The 24,920-nt window shown below is 36.0% G+C and overlaps 1 protein-coding gene across 1 annotated transcript in view; it reads left to right on the forward strand.

Annotated features, from left to right (window-relative positions):
- Nucleotides 1-5,820: 5,820 nt before the first annotated feature.
- Nucleotides 5,821-24,920, forward strand: part of LOC145660662 (mitochondrial import receptor subunit TOM20 homolog B-like) — a gene marked incomplete at its 3' end in the record, with an annotated part of 28,449 nt that continues 9,349 nt past the window's right edge. The window contains 2 exon segments of the mRNA XM_081725979.1: nucleotides 5,821-6,068; nucleotides 22,999-23,099. Of these exon segments, the coding sequence (XP_081582105.1) occupies nucleotides 5,939-6,068; nucleotides 22,999-23,099 (231 nt within the window).

The raw sequence follows: 24,920 nt of genomic DNA on the forward strand, positions 1-24,920 counted from the left end.
CAGACATCTGACATACTGTTACTAGCGCTTATGAAATTTCGTGATCAAAGATTCGGAGGAGTCCGTGCCACACTTAACCGTTTTTTTTTTAGGTAAATGCGAAACCCGTATACCCTCACTTTATGTCTACAATATTTGCGCAAAATTTTATCCACTTCGGTTCACTTTTTCTTCCCTTTTGGCGCCAAATTTCAAAATTTTGGGATGGGGTCTTTTGCCCCATAAAACCGTTTTTTCGTAAAAAAATGAAAAACCCGTATTTTTTGTTTTCAGCGCATTTCCCATACAAAAAATTTCGTTGAAAGTCTTCATTTCCTTTACACACATCTCACATACTATTAATAGTATTTTTGATTTTTCGTTATCAAACGTTTGGGGGGGGTCGGCGCCCCACCCAACTGTTTTCTCGAGGAAAATACGAAACCATTATCCTCATTTTACGTCTGCAGTACTTATGCAAATTTCATGCACTTCGGCTCATTTCTTCTAGTCTTTCGGGTGTCAACTTTCAAAATTTTGGGTGGAAGCTTTTGACCCCTAAAACAGTTTTTCCGCAGGAAATAAGAAACTCGTATTGATTTATTTTATGGTTATTTTCCATACAAAATGTTTCGTTGCAATTCTTCATTTACTTTGCACACACCGCACATACTGTTACTAGTACTTTTGATATTTCGTGATCAAAACTTTGGAGGGGTCCGTGCCCTTTCCAACAGTTTTTTTCAGGAAAATACGAAACCCGCATTCACTCATTTTACGCCTCCAATATGTGTGCACAAGTTCATTCATTTCGATTCACTTGACTTTGCTTTTCGTTCGTCAACTTTCAAAATTTTGGGTGGGTGCTTTTCCCCGTAGAACCATTTTTACGCAGAAAATAAAAAAACAGTATTCGTATGTTTTTTGCATATTATCAATACACTAAGTTTCGTTGCAATTCTTCATGTTCTTTACACACATCTCACATACTGTTACTAGCACTTTTGGTATTTCGTGATCAAATGTTTGGAGGGGTCCGTGTCCTACCCAGCCGTTTTTTAAAGGAAAATAAGAAACCCGTATTCCCTCATTTTTTGTTTATGATATCTGTGCAGAATTTCACTCAGTTCGGTTCACTTCTTCTTACCTTTCGGGCGTCAAATTTTAAAATTTTTCGTGGGGGCTTTTGCCCCCTAAAACTGTTTTCCGCAGAACATTAAAAACTCGTATTCCTTTATTTTTGCGAGTTGTCCATAGAAAAAGTTTCGTTACAATTCTTCATGTCCTTTACACACATCTGACATACTGTTACTAGCATTTTATATATCTCGTGATCAAGGGTTTGGAGGGGTCCGTGCCCCACCCTACCGTTTTTTTTCAGGAAAATATGAAGCCTGTATTCCCACATTTTACGTCTACAATATCTGTGCACAATTTTATTCACTTCGGTTCAGTTATTCTTGCCTTTCGCGTGTCAATTTTCAAAATTTTGGGTGAGGCTTTTATATTAAACCTTTACTTTATGTAACTTTTTCTTTTTTAAAATTCTTTTTTTGGGGGAGAAGGAGAGAAATGTTTTTTCTGATATGTGTCTTTTGCCATTCATCTTTTTGAGGTGCTTAAGTAAGATCATTTTGTAACTTTTTATGTCATCCAACTCCGTCACGATAATAAAATTGTCATTCTTAACAATTTGTTTTATTTCCTTATTTTTCAGTTTGCCACACTGATATATTTTTAACAGAATTGAGATTTGGTCCAACGCCTTTCGAATTCGGAACCAACCGAACCGCCGAGCTTTTTGGGTTGCCTGCTATTGCAGGAAAACGAGAATTGCAGGTAGTAATGCACTTTTGGAGTTGTGTATACATATCTGGAACCGTTTTCGATTTAAAGGCCTGGTACGGACTAACGGAATCACCCGATATATATATATATATATATATATATATATATATATATATATATATATATATATATATATATATATATACATGAGATGACGCAAATACACTAGAGTAGTTCTTAATGTTTAGTGTAATAGTACTTCTAGGCAGTAGCGTAGCGTGGTATTCCGAAATGGGGATGCCAAAGTTAGTCACTTGTCAGATATAATACAATACAATGCAATACATGTTCAATGTGTATTCTCCTTAACAAGTGAAAAGATTCACTATGCAGCAAATGTTGTTTCGATGACTCATGTTTTATTGCTTTCTTCATGAAATTACCCAAATCAGAAATACCGTTTGAACACCAATCCGACTCCTTTGCCCCAAACATAATGCAGACGAAACATTACGTTTTATTTCCTACTGAACACCCAGAAAGCCAAAAAAAACCTATCATCATACTACGAAGACTGAAATATTCGCGACTGATTGCTAGTTGTCGTTTTTATGGAAAGCTTTGGGGTAGGTCGTCTCCCTTTCAGAGAGCAACGCTGCTCGTAAGTCAACCGCGATATGGGAGTTGTTAACAAAAATTCAATTAAATTTGTGTCTGGCACTGTTATCGTAGTCATAATTTGCTAAAAGTTAGTAAGGTAGCAGCCGAACACTTTCCACAGCTTTGTCTCTTAGTTATAAATGCAATTTCTTCATACTACAGTAAAACAATAAAACAAATATTCATTTCAAATCACAACGCAAAATAAACTTTATACTGCCATTTTTTCTTGACCACCAACGATCAATGTTGCTAATCAAAAGCATAAATCTAGTACAAAACGCAAGGGCATAACCAGGGAGAGGTGAGCCAATAATTTATCACAGGGGCGTCATTTAGGGAGGGCAGGAGGGGGCAATTGCTCCCCCCCAAAGAGTTTGCGGATTACATATACTTTAATAGATTGTCTAGTAATACACTAGTAAAAAACGTGAAAATCTATGTCGGTGGTGCTCTTGCCCCCCTCAAGCGAAGTCTGAAATGATGCCCCTGATTTATCACAAAAAAGGATTGTAAAGCCATGTTCATGAAACAACTTGCAGAAGCTTTATATTTAGCACGGCATAATTTGCAATCATCCCATACGATTACACAACACAAATAGAAGATTAACAAGCTGAGTCTACTCATTAAGGCCCGCAACCAGCCATTAACCCACACACGCCCCTTGTGCCACCAGTGACCCACTTTATTTTTCACTACGTTACACGGGCTATATCATTCATTTAGCCAAACCGCCGTTGTTCCACTTCAGGCACACTACCCGTTCTCTTGTTGTACAAATTTCGTTCAGCTTTCTTCTCGGTTTTCGATGTAACACGGTATTGTTCAAAGCAGTTGCTAACGAATAAAACTGGTCTTGGGCGTTTGTGGGTTAAAGTTTAGGAGAGAGGCACAAATATGCTAGGGGGTCCAATCGTCACAATTCTGGATCTCTTTTATCAATAACCACTCTTAATAATTGGGAGGCCGAAACTTCATTATATATATATATATATATATATATATATATATATATATATATATATATATATATATATATATATATATATATATATATATATATATATATATATAGGTTGGATCCAGGATATTCTGAGGGATGCACCAATAACTACCAAAATAATCAATCACACTGAAACTCTTCAAAGTGACATGCGACGATATTGTTTATCTCTGACAATGCTAATACATAGAACGGGGGTGTATTATTTTAAAGAGGGTCGCAAGCGATAATGCAGGAAAAAAAAATTCTCTCCTCCTGGCTTCTGTTTTCTTTCCCTACTTGATAAATGTTATGTTGTTTTGCTTGGTGAATCCTTTCCCTTCAACGTTAAGAAAATTGATTTAAACTATTGCTTTTGTAAAACTCTGCTTTCTCTTAAGCCCCAAACGGAAAAATAATGGCAGAAAGTTTCGGAAAGTATTGTCATTTTCACTCCTGGCTTCTCATTTCAGATAGTGTATATTTACAACGTGGGAGTGCACCCCCTAAATCTAGCCATATATATATATATATATATATATATATATATATATATATATATATATATATATATATATATATATATATATATATATAGATAGATAGATAGATAGATAGATAGATAGATAGATAGATAGATAGATAGATAGATAGATAGATAGATAGATAGATAGATAGATAGATAGATAGATAGATAGATAGATAGATGGATGGATATCATAATCTTCACCAACACAAGCACTATGATTAGAATCATTGTCATTAAATACATCGACACCAATGTTATTTTAAATACCATCTTCAGCATTACTCTCGCCATCGAAATCTTGGCTCTGTTCGCACGGCCTCCAAATGCTGAAAATCACAGGGAAGTTTGGTTGGATACAATTAGTGAACAATTTTTAGAAACCTTGGTAAAAATTAACAGCCTGACCTCCCACTACTCTTTGTTATAACTGATGACTAGTCTGAAACTTACTAAAGACATTTTCTTTGAATATAGGTATAGATAAGGTTTTGCCGAATACAGGGGCGATCGTGGCGATCGCCCCCCCCCCAGAAGAGGAAACTTTCTTATTTTATATATAAATAAACCAATCCATAAAAAGTTTGGAGCTCTTAGAAGTAGCTCTAAGTAGCAGTATTACTACCGACCGCCCCCCCAAAAGTCCGTCCTGGATCCGCCCCTGGCCGAATGTGTGAGAGTATGTGATGGACGTGCATTTTTTAAAATTCATTTTTAGTGGGCGAAAATTAAAAGAAAAATCTAAAACAAAAAAGGGAACAATACGGAGTTCTTGATTTTCCAACCGTGATAAATTTGCAAGCTATTAAAGGTTCTAAGATCTTTCATCTATCAATGTTAGGTCAAATGAGTTTTTAAAATTATATGACTTGTATGAATATGAAATGGGAGCAACGTTGTTTATATAAGCGGTTTCTTACTTGTAATGAAGTTTTATATACAACATAACGTTAACCAAGGATGTCTTGCAAAGTTTTTCGGTGCATATTCGAGAAAGAGACGAGGCACGATGGCTCAATGGTAGAGTGATTACCTCAGGTGCCAGGGTTCCTGGTTCGATTCCCAGCCAAAAAAGTTTGAGCTGGACAACATCGTGTCCATCTGTTTTCTCGGGTACTCTCAATTCCTCCCAGATTCTTATTACACTAATTCTTCCATAATCATTACATACCTTAATCATCCGTCTTCCTTAACCTAATTGACATAATCGTGAAACATCAAATTGAAAATTTTCATTCCAATTCATTTTTATATATATATATATAAAGAGAGAAAAGGGTGTTGTGAAACAGATATTAGAAAAAACATTGAAAAAATAGGAGAAATAGCTTCTGAGCATCGGATCACTTTTTATGCCATATCTTGCAACTGTTTGGAAAGAGATAAGACAACGTTGTTGAACACATTGACAGATGGGTTTTGCAAGCGAAAGGATTGTCTTTTGGAGTTACGTGTTTATTGTATGCTGTTTATATGTTATGGTGGGAAAGGGAAGGAGCTTTTGAAATTCTGAAACTATATATGAGGAAAACGAAGTATAATTGCTTATTCCTTTTTTGCGATATGTTGCGTTCCGCTAATTTAGCAGAGATCTTGGACTTCGTTCGGTACTAGCTTTTGCAAAAAGTGAGGAGTGTAACATAACGCAAAGATACATATGGTGGTTGCTACTATGCCAATTAGCACAAACAAAACTGCAGATTTTGCGTTGTAGTGATTTTTGATTTGTCAATTGATTTTTCAATGTTTTGCGATCTGTAATGCTCCGCAATTTTTAAAAATAGTTTGTATGGAATGAACTCCATTGCTAACGTGCATAAAAATGTTCATAATATTGCTCATTGATCGTCAGATGTCTCCATTTCTATCCACGAAGTGTCCGGCCGGACCGGAAGTAACAGCCTAGCCTTCATCTTCAGCTTCATCAGGTCGTCGCCGGAGCGGAATGGAGACAATTTAAAGAGTAGATAGGATTTTGTAGTGCGAAACATTTATCCGTAATGACGATGATTTCTAAAACGGCTCTTGGTGTTGCTGCTGCCATTGGAGGAACCATATTTATAGGATATTGTATATATTTTGACAGGAAAAGGAGAAGTGATCCCAATTTCAAGAAGAAGTTGAGAGAGAGTGAGTATCAAGTTGGTGTTCACTATTAGCACTTAAACTTTGTGAATACATCTTATGTGATGGTTAGTTCTGTGACATTGAAGTGTATGTTTGATAGTGAAATGGGTCAAGTTCTATGAGCTGGAATATTCAACGTGTAATCAGGTTATTTCTGTCAGTGTAAAATTCCTTACTTGCGGAGAGGCATGCATTTTGGCGTGGCACAGATGTGTGGGGGACTGTAAACTGGGTGCAAATTGAGTATGCTAGTTCAATTATATATTAAATATATTTATACACATGCATTTTCGGGTCAATTGGTAGTATATTTGACATTATTTACTAGTGACGACGTATTCTTCATGCAAATTAGCTTTAAGTGAACATGCCTATTATGACTATAAATACAGTGTGTTCTAATGAAAAATTGGTCTTGTGTTGGGGGCTTTATATATATAGTATACATGAAGCTGCATCAGTTCCCGAAGGAGCAGGACGCACACAGTTTTAGAGATTACTCATTGAGTATGTACGAACTTACAAAGGGGGTAACAAAGCGACTTTTATTTACTTATCGACTGATACGAAAATAAAAAATAACGTACCTGTACTTTATATCTGCATGTGTAGTGCCCTTGTACTTTATCTATGACTGTGTGCGTGTGTGGAAGGGGGGGGGGGATTAAACGCATATCGCATGTCTCGTGCACGTGGATACTTCTTACTATTGCACTACGTAGAAAATTTATGGTATTTCATGTAGAAGTGGTAATAGGACACAGAAGAAACGCAGATCAGGGGGTTCTCATGTATACTATTACCTTTATAGGTTTGCATGGCCAACATAAAATACCTGATTTGCCATCGATAAAATTCAAGGGGATCACCAGAAGTAATTGTTGAAAGTATACAAGTATCTTTTATTTTGCGTGTAAATACGGATTTTGGATGTATGGCATAAGTAACAAACTTGTGTTAGATTGCCAACAAAAGCACAAATGCTATCTAACGGCGTCATGAAATGGCGAAGTTGGTGGGTCCGAGGTGCTGCATCTGAAGGAAACAGGCGCGTCAGCGATGGTGAGTGTATGCGTAATGGAGGGTAATGAAAAGAAGTGTTTTGACAGTAATACGAGTTTCAGTAACACTTGTCATGTACTAGTAACGCTTCATTTGTAAACATAAATACAGCTTCTGAACACTGTGCAGAAATACATCGCCGGTGGAAAATAGGGCAAAGACTTGCCGAAAAGAGCATGTAGTAGAGTCAGCTCTCATATATATCCACTTATTTTATCCGTCGTAATGCACTTATAATGATTTTGCACTAGTAACCCACACTTGTACATCTAAAATACGGCTGTATTACTTGGTATTAAATTCTGTCGCTGCAGAAATTTGTTCGTTGTAAATATGTCTTTTCATGCAGAGTACTGAATCTTACCAGTAGATCATCCAAAATGTGGTGCGCCAAAAACAACCAGTACTCATCATCGTATTCATATTTCCTTATGCGCGCTTCCGGTAAATACATATAGTCTATAGCATTTCGGGGCTATGTTTAGTTGAAGGGGTCGAGAAGTCAGGGTTTGCCCAAGTGGGCCCAGCCCGAAAAGACCCGGTGGGTTTTCCGGGTTGGACCCACCTGGGTTTTTTGATCTATTTGTTAGTATATTAGTGATACAACTAAGGTAATCACATTGTAAGTGATTTTTATCAGATTTTTGACTTTCCTTGGGCGAATTAAAGGCTTTCACGTTAAGGTATACAACAACATTCAACATAAGACCTTTATAAAATTCTGAATGCACTAAATGAATAAATAAAAACAGCTTGAGGTAGTTATAGAACAAATTAATGTATGGATTATGCGTATAGCCTATTAGGAGTAAAATAAGCAATTTTGTACTTCTGAAAATATTTTCCGTGAATAGTGTGCTCGTCGACTTGGCGACACCGAGGGACATTATCACTCATACGTTTGACGGGTTTAAGGTCATAGGTGCCGGTACTAATAGTACATATGTAAATACATTAGTAAAACTATTAGTATTATTTCTTACCTTTGTTGTAAAACACAAACAAGGCTCTTCAACTAAAATTTGGTTTTCCAACAATAACAGTTTAATTCAGTCATTTGTTGCTACTTTTCAAATAAGCATTCTGTAGAATCAACACCAGCAATAGCGTAAAAAATCTTGTCAAATTTAAGAAGCTTAATGCTCGGGGTTCCGAAGGCTATGTAACGCTTACTATTTCAAGTGCTGAGTTCAAATTTATGTACTAGTGGACACCTCCGGTGCTTGGGGTCCCTGGTTCGATCCCAGCTCGCGCCGTGTGGACTTTGTGGTGGACAAACACCGTGCTCGTGGGTTTTCTCCCGTTTCCTCCCACTTTCTTCATTCCACCATTTCATTCATCTCTCATCATCACCGTCTCCTTTAGCCTAACCGGCATAACCGTGGGACGTAAAACTTACAGATTTCATTTCTGTACTAGTGGAAGTTTTGATGTACGCGCCGTGAAAGAAGTGCTCAGTATTGACGAACGTAATTTTGGAAGATACAGCCATGTAAATAAATATTGCTAAACGCGCGAAAAATATTGAAAGTAGTTTGTACCACTGATTTAAATTAATTGAATATTGTTTTCCTGTAAAGCATTTTTATAGCACATCTTAAGCTTTTAGGCATCTTCAGTCTATACAATTAATTGCAGGGTACGAACAGAGAAAAGCAGCTGCTTCTTAGTGAACTTTCGCCTATTCTATTATTGAAAAAAAAAATAAATAAAATGAAATCTTTCAGTTTTAGTCTCATGGTTATGCCTGCTATGCTCAAGGTGACGGTGATGATGAGAAATGAATGAAATGGCAGAATGAAGAAAATGGGAGAAAACGTGAGAATCTCGAGAAAACCCACGCACAAGGTGTTCGTCCACCACAAAGCTCACTTGGCGCGAGCTAGGGTCGAACTAGGAATCCCATGCACTAGAAGTGAACGCTCTACCATTGAGCCACCGCGGCCTATTATACTTTCGTTCATAACCAGACTACAGTTCATTGCATTGTGTTGGAAAATTGAGGAAGGGGGGGGGGGATCTGAGGTGTCCCGTATTCTCATGGAGAAAATACGGCAGGTTTATTTACGCTGGAAAATGTTAATTTCATAAAAGACATTTAAAACATTTATTTATTTCATACAACATGAATTGTATCTTTGTTTTAGATTAATAGACCCCTTTTGGTATTCATATTTGGCGAACGTCAGTCAGGCTTCTGGATGACTTGATCTACATTTGTTCGTTGTCTGCCGAGTTCCTTCACGTCTATGCGGTTAGTGTATGCGTCTTTGGCGTGGGACCCGGGTTTGCTTTCCGGAGGGAGCTCATGTGGTTCGGATTCCACGTTAATCAGTAGGCCCCGTCTCATATAGCCTCGCTGCTGAAAGGAACGTTAAACACAAAATCAATTCAACTCGTTTGTCTGCCTCTACCACACACACTGCAGGTTACAACTTTTGGCCTTTTAAGTTAAGATTTTCAGAATACAAGCACGAGACACTAAATTTTTTGTATAGATTTTGGCGGCATACCAACGTAAAATATCCAAATGGCGGCCATTTTTTCGAAACAGCGAGTATCCACGCTACGAAGCGCAGTTTGCAGACTTTTAAGTTGAAATTTTGACGGTGGAAGCACGAGATATGCTAAATTTGCTGTATAGATTTTCTCGGCGATCGAATGTAAAATTTCAAAATTGCGGCCATTTTTTTCAAAAATATTTCGAAAAAACCCGATTAAACCCCCCAAAAAAACAATTAAACCCGAAAAACTCAGATCACGGTGTATTCTCACCAGGGTTTGAAAAAACCCGGGTATTTTTGAAAAAGCCCAACCCACCTGGGCCCATATGGGGTTTTTCGGGTTTAATTGTTTTTTTTTCGAAATATTTCAATGTCTTTGGGGCAGGGTTGGCTGGTTTAAAGCAGTTGATTTTTTCAAAAAAACTATCTGCTTTAAACCAAAAAACGAAAGATGTTAGTAAAAGTGTAAGTGTTTGTAAAATCTTGATGAACACACATTTGTGGTTTATCAGGTTTCACTCCCGTATATTATTCGTATTATATCAGGCCTAAGTTTCCTATTCATTACTCAAAAAGATTACACTACAAAAACAACTTTTTTTTATAAGTTTATACATGTTTGTTTTGTGATTTTTTTGTAGTTGTTATTATTGTTATGTAATTGCAATCAAAGAAAAATTCTAAATATTGTTTCGTTTCAATGTTTACTATTGATAAAATACATCGATATGCTGTACTTTGTGTGTGTGTGTGGGGGGGGGGGATCATACAAACCCCACGAGAGGCATTTAGTGAAATGAGAAGTATCTTTGGTATCTATTTATGTATAAATGAGTCTGAGCCAAAGTGGACTCAAATAGCCAATATCTTTATTCACTTTTCTTTATGATATGCAAATTAAGTCGTGTCGTTGTTAACTAACTTGAACTAAATTAATTCCTCTGTACTCCGTAGTACTTTAAAATTGTCCATATGTGATTCTGTATAATTGTTTCACTTGTGCAACTGTTTATCTTTTTGTCCTTCTGAAATGACTCTTGACAGGTTATATTAAGAAGCATGTAAAGATCAGTACAACGTATTTTTATCAGGATTCCTTCGTGAGTGAGTCGGCAGACGTATCGCATTTGTGGCCAATTAGTCCTGGCTCTGAGTCAAATGGAGGACAATTTCTCTCGGGTGTAGCTCGAGAAGCGGTTTTTATTCCGCTTTAAGCTTATGTGACCCCTTCCAGCATAACCCGGTTCTTGCATAATAACATCAAGGAGAAACAAACTTATTTCTGTCCATATATGATATGAATATATAGAGCAAATTATTTAAACAAACAAAAAAAAAAAAAAAAAAAAACTGGTTTAAACCAAAAAAACCGGTTATTTTGGTTTTTTCAATAAAAACCATGGTTTTCGCCAACCCTGCTTTGGGGTAAAAGTGTTCAAATTTGATTTATATTTCAAGATTGTCATTGTCGCAACTTGCAACAATATTCTGTTCACTACTGTTTTGAAAGAAATGACCGCCATTTTGAAATTTTACACTGAATCGCCGAGAAAATCTACAAGGCAAATTTAGAACGTCTTGCTTCTATCCTCAAAATTTAAACTTAAAAGTCCGAAAATTGCACCCTGTAGCGTGGATACCCTCTAGTTGAAAAATGGCCGCCATTTTGAAATTTTACGTTGAATGGCCGCCGAAATATATATACAGCTAATTTAGTGTGTCTCGTGCTTCTACTCTGAAAATTTCTATTCAAAAGACCCAAAATTAAGCCTTGTGTGGATACCCGCTATTTTGAAAAAAAAAAAAATGCCGCCATTTTGAAATTTTACGTTGGTATGCCGCCATTTTGAAATTTTACGTTGGTATGCCGCCAAAATCTATACAGGAAATTAAGTGTGTCTCGTGCTTGTACCCTGAAAATTTAAGACCGAAAGTTGTACCCGGTAATGTGTGTGTGTGGTACAGGCAGGCAAACAAACAAGTATAGATCAAGTCATCCCAGGAGCCTTAGTAACCTTCGCCAAATATGAATACCAAATACGTTAACTTAAAACAAGAATATTCATGGCACATACTTTACAGCGTAAAATAAATCGTTTTGTTTTTGAAGTTCACTTCCGATACTTTGCGCGTTCAGTTACGGGAATTTCCCTAGCACTAGCAAGCGGTTCTTTCCTAAAAACGAATTTAAAACAGTTAACAAAGAGATAAATCACTAGGGATGCGCACGAGACAAGATTTAAGACTGTCTCCTCTCGAAAATGTGCTGTAAAAGTGATGTCTCGACTCGAATTTTGTCAGGAAAATTCCGTCTCGACTCGTCTCGTGCGCATCCCTAGTGTCATTCCCATTTTATAAAGTAAGGGTTTCAAACTGCCTTAAATGAAATTAAATATCTTTCAGCTTAAAATAAATAGTTTTATTGTTGAAATATTCAGTTTCGATGCTTTGTGCATTCAATTGCGGAAATTTTCCGAGTACTTCTTTCACGACGTGTTTTCCCTAAAAATGTAGCTTTCTTTACTGTACATCGACACTTGAATTCAGCACTCGAAATAGTAGTTACATACAGGGTCGTATCCAGAAGTAGTATGACTGATTTTTTTCCTGTGCGCGCGGAGCAAAGTAGGGGGGCTGCATGGCCGGATGTTATGGAGGGGAGCCTTGGGAACAGGTGTCGACCGGCGGTAGTTGCCTGCGTGCGTTAGTTGAGTGTGGACCACTGTGTTAGTGACCTCCTGTTGTGACGCTTCGTCGTCAGTTGCGATGGAGCGAAATTTGGAGCAGCGGTACGCCATCAAGTTTTGCGTCAAACTGGGAAAACCAGCGACCGAAACCAAGGACATGCTTACGCAGGCCTACAAGGAGGATATCATGAGACGCACAATCACCCCGTAAAAAGAAAGCCAGAATGTCGAAATCGATGTTGATTTCATTTTTTGACCGTCGTGACATTGTCCATAAGGAGTTTGCACCTCCTGGACAGAGTATAAATGCACGAGTTTACGTGGAAGTGCTCACACGGGTGCGACCAGACCTGGTGGGGAAATGGAAGCTCCAACATGACAACGCGCCATGCCACGGCGCGTGGATTGTGAGGGATCTCCTGAGCAAATTCGGCGTTTCAACGTTGCCTCACAACCCCCTGCCCTGATGTGATACCTGAATGAAGAGGCAGCTCAAGGGGCATCGTTTCGACTCGGTGGAAGCGGTCCAAGCGGAGACGACGAGGGCGCTGAACGGCATCCCGGTGGACGACTTCCAGAAGGCCTTCGCGACCTGGAAGGCTCGCTACCAGAAGTATGTGAATGCCCAAGGGGCCTATTTTGAAGAGTATTAAGTCGATGTACCAAAATGTTCAATATATATATATTTAATCAGTCCTACTACTTCTGGATACGACCCTGTAGTCTTCGAGCATTAAGCTTCTTAAATCTTACAAGAATTTTTACGCTATTGCTGGTGTTGATTCTACGGAATGCTTATTTGAAGAGTAGCAACTAATGACGGAGCTACACTACTGTTGTTGGAAAACGAAGTTTTACGTAAGAATACTTGTGTTACCCTCAAATGTATGAAATAATACAAATGTATTTACATATTTACTGCTGGTACATGCACCTATGGCCTTAAACTCGTCAAATGTATGGGGGATAACGTCACCGAGTCGGCGAGCACACTATTCACGGAAAGTATTTTCTAAAATATAAAATTGCATATTTTACTTCAAGTAGGCTATAAACACAATCCATACATTAATTTGTTCTATAATTATCTCAAGCTAAAGTAAGCTTTTTTATCCGTTCAGTGCATTCAGAACTTTATATAGGTCTAACGTTGAATGTTGTTGTATACCGGTACTTGAACATGAAAGCATCTAATTCGACCAAGGAAAGTCCAAGATCTGATAAAAATCACTTTAAATGTAATCAACTTAGTTGTACCAATAATATACTAACAAAAAGGTCAAAAACCCAGGTGGGTCCAGCCCGAAAAGCCCGGCGGGTTTTTCGGGTTGGGCCCACTTGGGCAAACCCTGATTCTCACTCCATATTGGAGTGTGAATACAAATGATCTGGGTTTGTTGTGTGTTCTATTATCACTTGTACATAATATAGAATCATTTCTGTAGGTAGTGCAACAGTAAGAAGTGAGCAATAATTGTGCATATTTATACTTTACACGAAATGATACGCACTAAAATGGAAGAAGTAAAAAATAAGTTTATGGGAGATTGAATCTAATACGCCGTTCATTTTTTTTCTTTGCATTGCGGAAATTAATAGCTTGTCCATTTCTCTTTCGTTCTGGTATAACACATTTCATCTGCAAAGTTTGCGAACACTCTGGCCCATATTCATTTTGTATCACGAGGTGGAGCTGCAAGGAAGCCGGCTGGGCCCACACTAAAGACATTTTTTTTTTTTTTTTTTTTTGTACATTCTTTCGAATTTCTATTTAAAAATAATAAATGTGTAACAGTTTCGCCAACTAACTGAACATATTGGCCTCATCAGGCATTGATGAAGCCAATATGTTGAGTTAGAGAAACTCTTACACATTTATTATTTTTAAATAAACGTTGCTTTGTTCAGTAAGTTGTATTTCTATTTTGTTAATAAGGATGGCAAGGCTAGTATGAACCAGTTATTTTTCGGAGTTTATTCATGTTCTCGTCATATTAAATGTCATAGCAATATTTGGTAAATACGGTACCAAGTTTCAACATTCAATGTGTGTTAGTTTTCGAAATTTCCCATTATTTTGAACAAATTCTGAAGCATAATTGTTTGTATTAATTCGAAGCATAATTGTTAAATTCGATGTATTTCGGCTTCTAATTGGCGTTTGGAACTGAAATTTGCGTCATTTCATTTCATTTTATTTTCATAAGTCATACATGGTGCTCGAAGGAAGACGAGCGTATGAATTGGACACGTCATTGCAAAGCCTTTAAGTTTTCTTCTTTTTTTTCGTATACAATTAAGTAAAGGTGCTCTAAAATATTTTTCGAGAAATCAAATTAGGATTTTTCGAAAAATGGCAGGGTTCGAAGGAAATTTTGTGAATAAGGAAAATATAATGCTAATTCATGGATGTTGATAGCTTAGGCCTACTTGATAATGGCGTAAATGATTTGCATATGCGTTCGCTAGAGTTACTTTCACTGTAAATTTGAAATTCTATCAAACTGATATTTCTAGGATTCTAATGCCAGTCATAAGAGACTGTGCTTCTGTAAAACAGTGATGGGAAGAGTTAGAATTTCTAAATATTTGCTTTTATGTAATTCGCACGAAGTGTGTCAGTTATTTAAAGACCAGGCCCCTTTCATGAATATGTTTTTCTAAATGTGCAGAATTTCGTCCACGCGGGCTGCGCGGTAGTCGGCTTACCTCTGGTACGTGTTTTTCTCGAGGCACTCCAGTTTCCTCCTGTATTTTCGTTCCACCATTCACTTGTGGGGTTAATTCTGCATTCGAGGAGCCAAAGCAAAGTAAAAAAAAAAAAACTAATGTTTACGGGAGGAACGAGAACCATAAAGGGTTAAGGTTAAGACGTTAGTTAACACAATAGTAAAAGTTCAATATTCACCGTTGTTTTTATTAATATTATTATTATTGTTGTATTTCGTGTAAATATGTTCGAAATAGAAAGCATGTGGATTTTTTTTAACTTGGTAACTTGGTATTCCTAGAATTTTATCGACCATCATAAAGCTCCACCCCCCTCTGTCTCTAATGCATATGTGTTTACTTTCTAAGCATGGGTCTTCGCCGTTACTGTTTTTCGTTGTTTTGAATAAATTCAATATTAGTGTAAATAGTTGCGAAAGTTATTATTTATTAATAATATAGGTAAATGTGGCAAGCAGGGTTAAAAAAACTTTTTTTTGTAAAAAAAAAAAATAGTTTTTAAAACGTGAAAAAGATGTTCAACATGTTTTAAACATGTTTTAAAACACACATGAAATAAAACATGTTTCAAGCATTTGAACAGTTTAAATCATGATTTTAATCATATATATTTCAAAATTTTGTAATAACTTACTTAAGACTTTTTGCTCTTTACTTGCAACCGACCTTTTCATTTATTTTATCCTGGTTGAGACTACACTGTGTTGGGTATAGATTATTTCAGTATAAATTAGTAATTCTCAGCTTATTTCATATCACAGAGCGTTCACCTCTGGTGCTTGGGGTCCCGGGTTCGATCCAAGCCCCCCAAGTGAACTTTGTGGTGGACAAACACCGTATGCGTGGGTTTTCTCGGGATCTTCCGTTTCCTCCCACTTTCTTCATTCCACCATTTTATACATTATTCATCATCACCGCCTCCTTTAGCCTAACCGGCATAACCGTGGGACGTAAATCTCAAAGATTTCATTTCATTTTCTCCTTTTATTACACCCTCTTACAAATGACTCTCATAAGTACTTGTAACAGCTTTGCTTTGTAATAAGCTTTTTAGGTGGATTTTAAAATCTATCTACTATGGAAACTTCCACAACCTATCAATATGCATGGTTGTAACGTACCGTACTGGTAACTTTACATTCTGATTGCACTTTAGTTGCACAGGGTTTGAATTTTCTTATTTTAGGTTGTGTTAAGTTTCACTTTGTTTTTATAAGTGCTAAGTTGTGTTTAATCTGTTATTATACGTGTTCCGTTCATTATAGTTACTATTTTATATTGATGGCATACGTAATCTTTATCTACGCCATAGCCTTGGTATCTGTATTCCCTACCTGCGCCGTAGGCTATGTTAGGTATCTTTAGAAACCAGTTAGGCGTCGGCTTAAATTAATTCAGTACTGATACGTAACGAATATTCCATGTTTGCCGAATATTATTGACCCGCGTATAGTACATCTGCAGACCTCATTAGTGGAGAGAAACCTTATTAACTATTACGTTGGAGAGAAAATTTAACATAGCTATCCATTGCGATAAAAGTGTGTGAGACCCTTTTTACTCTAGAATGTGACATAAAACAACAAATGCATATTAACGTAAATTGCGCTGTTATGTGGAAGATATATACTTGCATACATATGTATACATATTTTAGGTTTTACTCAACTGAATTCGTGCATTTTATTAATACGATAATCGTTGGTATGAAGAAACTACTTACGTATACGAGTAAGAAAAATTAGATGAAAACCGAGTTGCGTTGTAATGAGATTTTTCTTTTTCGTTTCTCATTTGTTTGTATTATTACAAGTATTACGCTGTTCTTTTGTTTGAGAAGAGTATGGAGAAGTGTCACATGGCGAGATTAAGTGAGAAAAATAAATAAATTTCTTTGTACGATTTAAAAATTTATTTTATATAATGAGAGTAATATAAATCTTTAAAATCTGAGCGGGTAATGATGCTTACATTTTTTTTATTATTATTATTATTTTGGGATGTGATATATTATGTGTGATGTGCGAGTAAGCATGTCGAGTGTAAAATATAAGAGGAAAAGAGTAACATGTCTACTTGAGTTACCGTGACAAAGCAGAGTGATTGTAAGTTAGAAATTGTGATGTTAAATTGATTAATTTGGCCAACCTATGGAAATTATTTAATTTGATACAACCTCTAGATACATTTCGTAAAAAAAAAAAAATAAATAAATAAAAATAAAAAAATAAAAAAAAAATCAATCCTCTGCTCTAAATTTAATTAACATATGTTCGGACTATTGTAACGGTAGAATATCTTGTTCCGGCCGAAGGGAAATGGCAACACGGGACAATGAAGCTGTGGCCAGAATCGTGATATGACCGAAGCTCAAATCCAACTGGAGTTGAAATTGGGTTGCATCGCGGAGCTGATCAACAGTGCGTAAGCTACAAAATAATCTCAGCGCTTCAGGTAACCCAAGTTTTACTTAAACTTTTAGACATGTAAATTTGAAATTTTTAAAATGAAGATGGCTTTTTCGACGCTACCATCATACTAATAATTATTTCTACCAAAGTAATTTTGAATAACAGTGTTTGGTATTGCATTTGTATGTCAATAATGGTGAATACAAAATTGTCGGCTTAAATTGCGTACGGCTTCACACATCTTAGACATTCTCTGATTATCTCTCCACTAATGTAGTCTGGTAGAATTTTCTGGAACAATGATAGCGATCATGGATAACTTCTGTTGCTATGGTAACTACGCATAACATCAAATTCCATGTTTCCTCATTTTGAAATGATTAAAATCTTAGACATAAGCACGAGAAGTCCAGAAGTAGATTAAAGTAAGGAACTTAAGCATATATATTTTTATTAGGATCTGGTTGATGACGTCCAGTTAAATAATAATTACCTCATTTGTAGATATACTTACGGCATCAGCTTGTTGCACTTACGTATTTATGAGAGACTGATCTGTTGTGCTAAATAGATATGATTTTTTTCTTTCTTTCTTTCTTTGGCACTTCATCTCTTTTGAAACTTCGTTTTTTTGTTTCTATTATTATTATTATTATTCTCCCCACAACAAAAGATGTGTGTTACGAATTAACTTTAAGATGCTGTCTGGTAGGATTCTTTTTATTATTATTATTATTATTATTATTATTATTATTATTATTTATTATTATTTATTAGTGCATGCATGTTCATTTTATATAGTTCATATTCCATTATTTCATCATTTTTGGTTTTGTAGCTGAATTGAGTAATTCAATGTTATGGCCATGTAGAGTGATGCCTCATATCTGCCACTACTTCCTTCTAATACTGAGATTGAAAAGGAATATGATTGTGGAATATAATAGAGGATATATTATTGCTCATGTAAACCAATATATTTGATAAGACAGCTCAATTTTTAATTAAAGTTCATGAGGAGTCATGAAATAGAATGTTGTTGAAGGAGGAGAAGTATAATGTGCCTTTTATTTATTTATTTACGGTTAGATTCTTCTAGATCAGTCTGGAATAAATATCAAAGTTCGTTGCATGTGATACTGCAATGAGGTACTTTAATCAGAGAAGTAAGATTTTTTTTTCTTTCTAAATGGAAACAAGCAATATAAACATGTATAATTTTATTTCACTATGCAAAGAATATATTTTGAAACTCTTGTTCTAAAAATGAGATATGTAAATAATAGAAATCGTATAAAACTATCGTATAATTGAGTATTATATATTTTTTTTATCAAATCAGATGATATTTGCTGTTATCTATATTATTCATAATGTAAAATCCTTTTTTGTGTACGTTGTTACCTGAAAACAATAAATGAGATCGCTATCATAAAATGGAACAGTCTAATTCAGTCTTATAAAACAATTAAATTACAATATTATGAAGGTCTAGTATAAATAATAAAGTAATGCCTTATAGATTCTTCACAAGCGGTTGCTATTTTAGTAGGACTCTGGAAAAAGTCAGAATGCGTTGAATTAAAACCGAGAAAATAGTTTTTACAAATTTGATGATCCAAGCTAGGATCCATTTCCATAGAAACGAGAAACATTGAATATAAGTAACTGTGCAAAGAAACAACCGCAAGAAACCCACGAATTTACAAATTTGGCTTAGTTCAGCCAGGATACTATTTACTTTGGTGTTAAAACATAATAACTTTTTAGCGTTTACAAATTTGACGACTACAACCAGGATTTTTTTAAAATTATTATTATCAATATTAAGTATATTTACAAATTTGGCTACACCAGCTAGTTGTTGTTCATTCTGATATTTTGGTTCATTTTAAATAAATAAATTGTGCTAGAAGAAGAGTTTACATGGTGAAACAAAAATCTTTACCATTCTTGTGTGTTTAAAAGTGATTGGGGGAGAATGATGAAACTAGGATGTGGTTTGACACATCAGATGGTGCTATCAAGCATCATGGCGTCCATCTTTGATTGGTATTCGGAATTTCAAATGCAAAGTGAGTCAAGTTACATGTTTTAAGGCTAGAATTTTACCAGAAGTATGCTCGTGCTGTTATTTTAGTCCCAAAACAAGTCCTTTCGGAGTTAGCTTCTGAAAGTTTCCTAATTATGTCCTTAGGGGCTAAGATCGCGTTTCGTAGAGGCGAGTAGGATTTTAGTTGCAAAATTTGATTACTATTTTCAGGACACTGATGCTAATAAATTTATTTTAAAATAATAATAGTACACTTCATGTTGTGCTGACTTTAGAATATTTTCTGCAAGCCTATGTATGTAATTGGTTGTTTTTTAAGTCAATAATTTGTTGAAGAAAAGCGGGGCTCATAGCGAGTTACTTTTTTTCAAATTTGTCCCTAAAAGTTACTTTTTTGGGAGGTAAAGTGACTTTTTCGTGTGATTTATGTTTTGCATTGGCAGTTTTCTAAGAAAATTGTGATAAAAATAAATGGAAAAAGGCAGAAACTTGTTACTCATTAGTCTTCTGAAAGCTTCAGTACTTGCTGCCACATGTGAAACAGTCAGTTTTATTCTCACTTCAGCTTTTATTCTTTCTAAAGCACAGTGGATGGTTGGTGGATGCTTAAGCTCTCAAGGTGGGGTTGAAAATCTTTCTGTGTCTTATTCTTTCTTCTATCATAATAGACTTTTAGTTTTCTTTCGTAATAGTTAAGGCTTCGCTCAACGTTCTGAGTGTATGTTTGTGTGGTCATCATGTTCGTCTTGTGTTATGCTTATATGTTCTTCTTAAGAGTAGGTGATGAATTTGTATATTTTATGGCTTTTAGAACTCTCAATGCTAAGTTAAATATAATGTCTGGGATGAAGAAATTCAGAAATAGGCCAGAACTGGTTCCACTTACTCAGAAGCTTCTTACATCTGCCAAATCTGCTTACCGTAACTACAAAGCATACTTAGAAAACCTAAGAAAGGAGGAAGCTCAAAAAGAAGAAAAGATTAAACAAAACAACAAAGAGAGAGGTGATGGAGAAATTGTCAAAGGGAAAAAGGGGCATGATGAGATTTTGGTCACTTTTTCGTATGCTTTTGGTCACTTTTCAACTATTTTCAAGAGACCAAACCACTATGAGCCCTGAGAAAAGTAATATTTGGGCCGTTCAGAGTACAATGGATCCAAGTCCATTTTCAATAAGGTTCAGTTTTGCGCAGGAAATGAATTCTATTTCAAAACATAATATCTGCGTAGTCAAGAGTTTCATATGACAGCCGCTAGACAATGGCGCAGGAGGGCAGTTGCTCCTACCTTTACTTTGAATTTCAGATTTTGAGGGCAGTAAAGGAGTTTTAGAAAACTTCTGATAAGCAAAGTCAAACAAAACAAGTTTGAGGTCCTTACATTGAACAAATTCGGAGAAAATACAGATGATCAAGACTGGAAAGTTGCTTAGGCACAGTTTCCAGAATTGTAAGCAGGCCTGAAACTCGAAAATAAAGCCATCTTTGGAATCTTTGGGTCAAAACATACAAAAGAGCAATATAGGCCTATAGCTCCTTACGGCCAATGGAAATGGATCTTAACTGATCAAAATCCGTATTTATTCGGTGTAAGGATTTCACACTTTTTCTGTTGGACTTTGTTCAGCAAAAGGTTTTGTAAATCTGCATTACTGCTCCCAAAATCTGAAATTCTGGGTAGGGGGCAGATGACCTCTAAATGGACGCCTCTCTCTAACGGCAATCATATAAAACTCTAAGAGTGCAGCTTGACACGTAGTTTTTCTTTCTTTCATTTCAGATTCGTGGTTGTGGAGGCATGACATTTTCCTTCGGTGTATTCTTTTTGATACATCCTGCGTTTATTTAACATAATTATGCATCATTGACTATGGTATTCGCAGCTTGACTTGTTAATCATTCCCACGCTGCAGCGTACCCAATATAATGTTAATATCTTAAATTTATGAACAGGGGGGTGGGGAAGTTAGCCCTCCTTACCCCCGTTCCGTCAACGCCCTTGTCTAGCGGTTGTCATATGAAACTGTAGCTCACCCTTTCACGTGGTTTCTGTTTCATTTATTTTGTACTCTTGGCTACGAAGATACTACGTTTGCTGAGTAAAAGTGAACCTTTCTGAGAATGGACTTGGCTCCCTTGTGCTCTGAACGCCCCATATCTAAAAATATTTAAAAAAAAAAAAAAAGTTGGAGCCAAATTTATCCTGCAGTCCAAGATTGTTCGAAACGTATAAAATTAGTTTGTTTAGTTTGATTACAGCTTTGCATCAGTAGCAAGGCTATATGAGACAGGGCTTATTTTCTAAAGTGGAATCCGCACCACTAATTTTGGAATTTTATGTTGGATCGCAGTCAAAATCTATACAGCAAATTCTGGACGTCTCGTGCCTCTACCCTCAAAATTTTTTCATACTGACTTGATGGAAAATTACAGAGGCTTGAGACGCATCGTCTATCCTCAAATTTTTTTGGATTTTTAAGCGAAAATAAAATCTGTAAACTTAAAAAGGGAAGGGTCTCAAACCATATAATAGGGAAGCCTCTCGGCGTTTTTAGCAGGTCGGATGCTAAAGGCTGCTAGAGTGTGTTTGATGTATGTCGAAGGTCCGCCTCACCCTTGAGATTTTTTACTTTCTATCTTAGGGATCGATGTAAGTGATGACCGAAGACGGAGGCTGGAGCCAGAGTGGTGGCTATAGAATCTTCCCTTAAAAATTTTTTTTTTAAGAAATCCTTAGACATAATTAGATACTAGCTTAAGTAATAGCTAGAGCAAGGAATAACTTAAGTGATTTCCTTGGGTCAGAGTGATGACCAGGTTTAAGTTGAAATTTTAGTTTAGCCATTAATAAGCTTGAATGATAGCTTACTGGGGTGAGTGATTCTCATTTCTTCCAGATAGAAGAGAAGTAGGTTTTGATTGTATATTTTTCTTTTTAACATCATAGGCAGAAAATACTTGAAAGTTTTTCTTAGTTTTTTTGTGGGACAGAGAAGTCAGGATGATTGTCCTCTCGTTAGAGAAGTGTCCTCTCGTCTTTAGGCTAAGTGATGTCCATAGTTTTTTTTTTTTTTTTTTTTTTTTTACGGAAAGTTGTCAAGCTTTACCGGTAGAGATAGTGTCGGACAAAACTGTGACAACAATGTGTCCACATCCATTGGCATTTTTTAACTATGACAATTTAATAGAAATGTTTCAATGATATCCAAAGAGACAGGATTTCCAACTACCGGTATTATACGGGAACGACAGAGAAGGTTAATATTCAAACCGTTCTGGTTGCAAATTAAGACAAACGTATATAGGGCTTTTAGTATTGAGAGAATAGTTGTTCGTAGTTTAAGTGCGATATCCTAAATAAAATTAATTAATTATATAAATAAATAATTAAAAAATGAAAATTTATCAAGGTATGATTTAGAATTACCGTACTTGATTATGGTCTTACAGTGAATTTAAGTAAACATTTATCGTGTATTTTCACAGAGAGAAGAGCCAGGAAAGCAGCAGCTGCTGCAAGGTCGACTACAACTAAGTTACCAGACCTAAAGGACCATGAAGCAGTTCAGAGGTTTTTCTTGCAGGAGGTAAGTTCATGTTGTAGCTGCTATCTTTGTTTAATGCGAGCTTCTGCCATCCGACGTATAAGGCAAAAATGCATTTGTGTCTATCCGTTTCACAGTAACTTTTGTAAAAGTTCCCGGTTTTGATAAAAGTTGGCGTGTGTTTTCTTTAAGATAGTAAATCTTATTACCTGGAGTCAAGTCGAGAAATTATAAGACTGAATTTAGAGCCTCCGGTCTTGATAAAACATACCTCGCTCTTTTGTAATTTGTATATGCAGAGATTATTAAAATAGCTGATATGCCTAAAGCAAATGGAATATACCTGATCAGTAGAGTCTGTAAAAGTTTTTTGATTGTCGTGGAATTGATATATAAGTCATGAATTGTTTGTAGAGGATTATTGTATCATTTCTCATTTACTGCAGCCTCAGTATCGTTAGCGAGAATAGAGGGAGAATACTTGCTCCTGACTACATGTATTGAATGTTGATTAGGTCTAGGGATTGAAATGGAGATGAAATTAAATTTTAGTTTAACGTTGTACGATTTTGCCCTTTAGTCTAAAGATCAGACGAATGATTATGAAAGAATTTGTGGAATGAGAATATGGGAGGAAATGCGAAGAAGTCTCAAACACCAGTATTGTTTGCAACAAACTCACAATGCCTGGGATCGAACCATGGACCCGTAGCTCCGAAAGGCAATCATTTCTGTCTTGTGATGATACACACAGTATTTCCTATGTTATTTAGCTGTAGAGAGAAATCGGCGTGGCATATCGACAATATTTTCCCGAGAGCTGTTCTTTTTGGCAGACTTTGAGCAACCATGTGGATAGTCTTACATCCTCTCATCTGTATGTCCGACCGGCAAAGATCTGATCGAAGGAGAAACTGATACTGTTTGGCGTTATGGTTTCAGTGGTGATGAAGTCGCTGGCAGTAGAAGTAGAAAGAAATTGTGCTTAGCTTATTCATACCCCCAAAATTTGCCACTTAGAGACTTTACGGATTGAACATGTTTTAGTTTCAGTATCACTTCAACTTGCCGTTTTTGCAGTTGTCACTTTTGAAACAAAGGTCGGTTGGACTTAGAACTTATCATTTACTGGTGTTTAACTATAAAAAAACATTACGATAACTGATGTTCCATTAAGAATAACCTAGAAACAAACAATAGTTCCGCTACGAATTAAAATCTTTAGAGAAATTATATTTCCACTAGTGATGATAATGTTGAAAGATAATAAACTGTAAAAAGCTGACCTTAAATTGACACTTTATAAACGCCTTAGTTACTAATGTTTTTTTAACACTCGTCTTTAAGAAAAGTAGGTTGCGCGAGGTGAATCTCATGACGTCTCCGACCGAAGTGACTCGCCTAGGGTCTTTTCTCTCTTTCTGAATTTTTTTTTTTAATCGCTGAATTTGAAACTTTGCCTCTTTTGTTAATATAAGTGAAATTGCATTAGCATAGAGCGTAGCTTTATTTTGTTCTTCACGTGACTTGCCTGGGGGGGGGGGGTGTTATCTTCTCACTAGATCACTTATTCTCCGTTATGGCAACAGCGAACACAACTGTTATGATTGAGTTGTTCACCGTTCTTATAGATTAAAAGGAAAAGTAGTTTTCACAACTGAGTCTTACTGATTTCTTACTGGATAATTATTTTGGTATTATTTTGACACTTTCTTCAAGTCCAAATACGTTGCAAAAATACAATTATTAATTCTTTAAAGTTTCTAAATGTGATACGCAGATTCAGCAAACCTCCGTTCCACTTGCATCGTCTGTGTTCGTATTGAAACTATTTGATACTAATTTTATATACAAACCCTGTAT

This window comes from Thermobia domestica, chromosome 9, assembly GCF_964235325.1.
Source record: "Thermobia domestica chromosome 9, izTheDome1.hap1.1, whole genome shotgun sequence".
Taxonomy (NCBI): Eukaryota; Metazoa; Arthropoda; class Insecta; order Zygentoma; family Lepismatidae; genus Thermobia; species Thermobia domestica.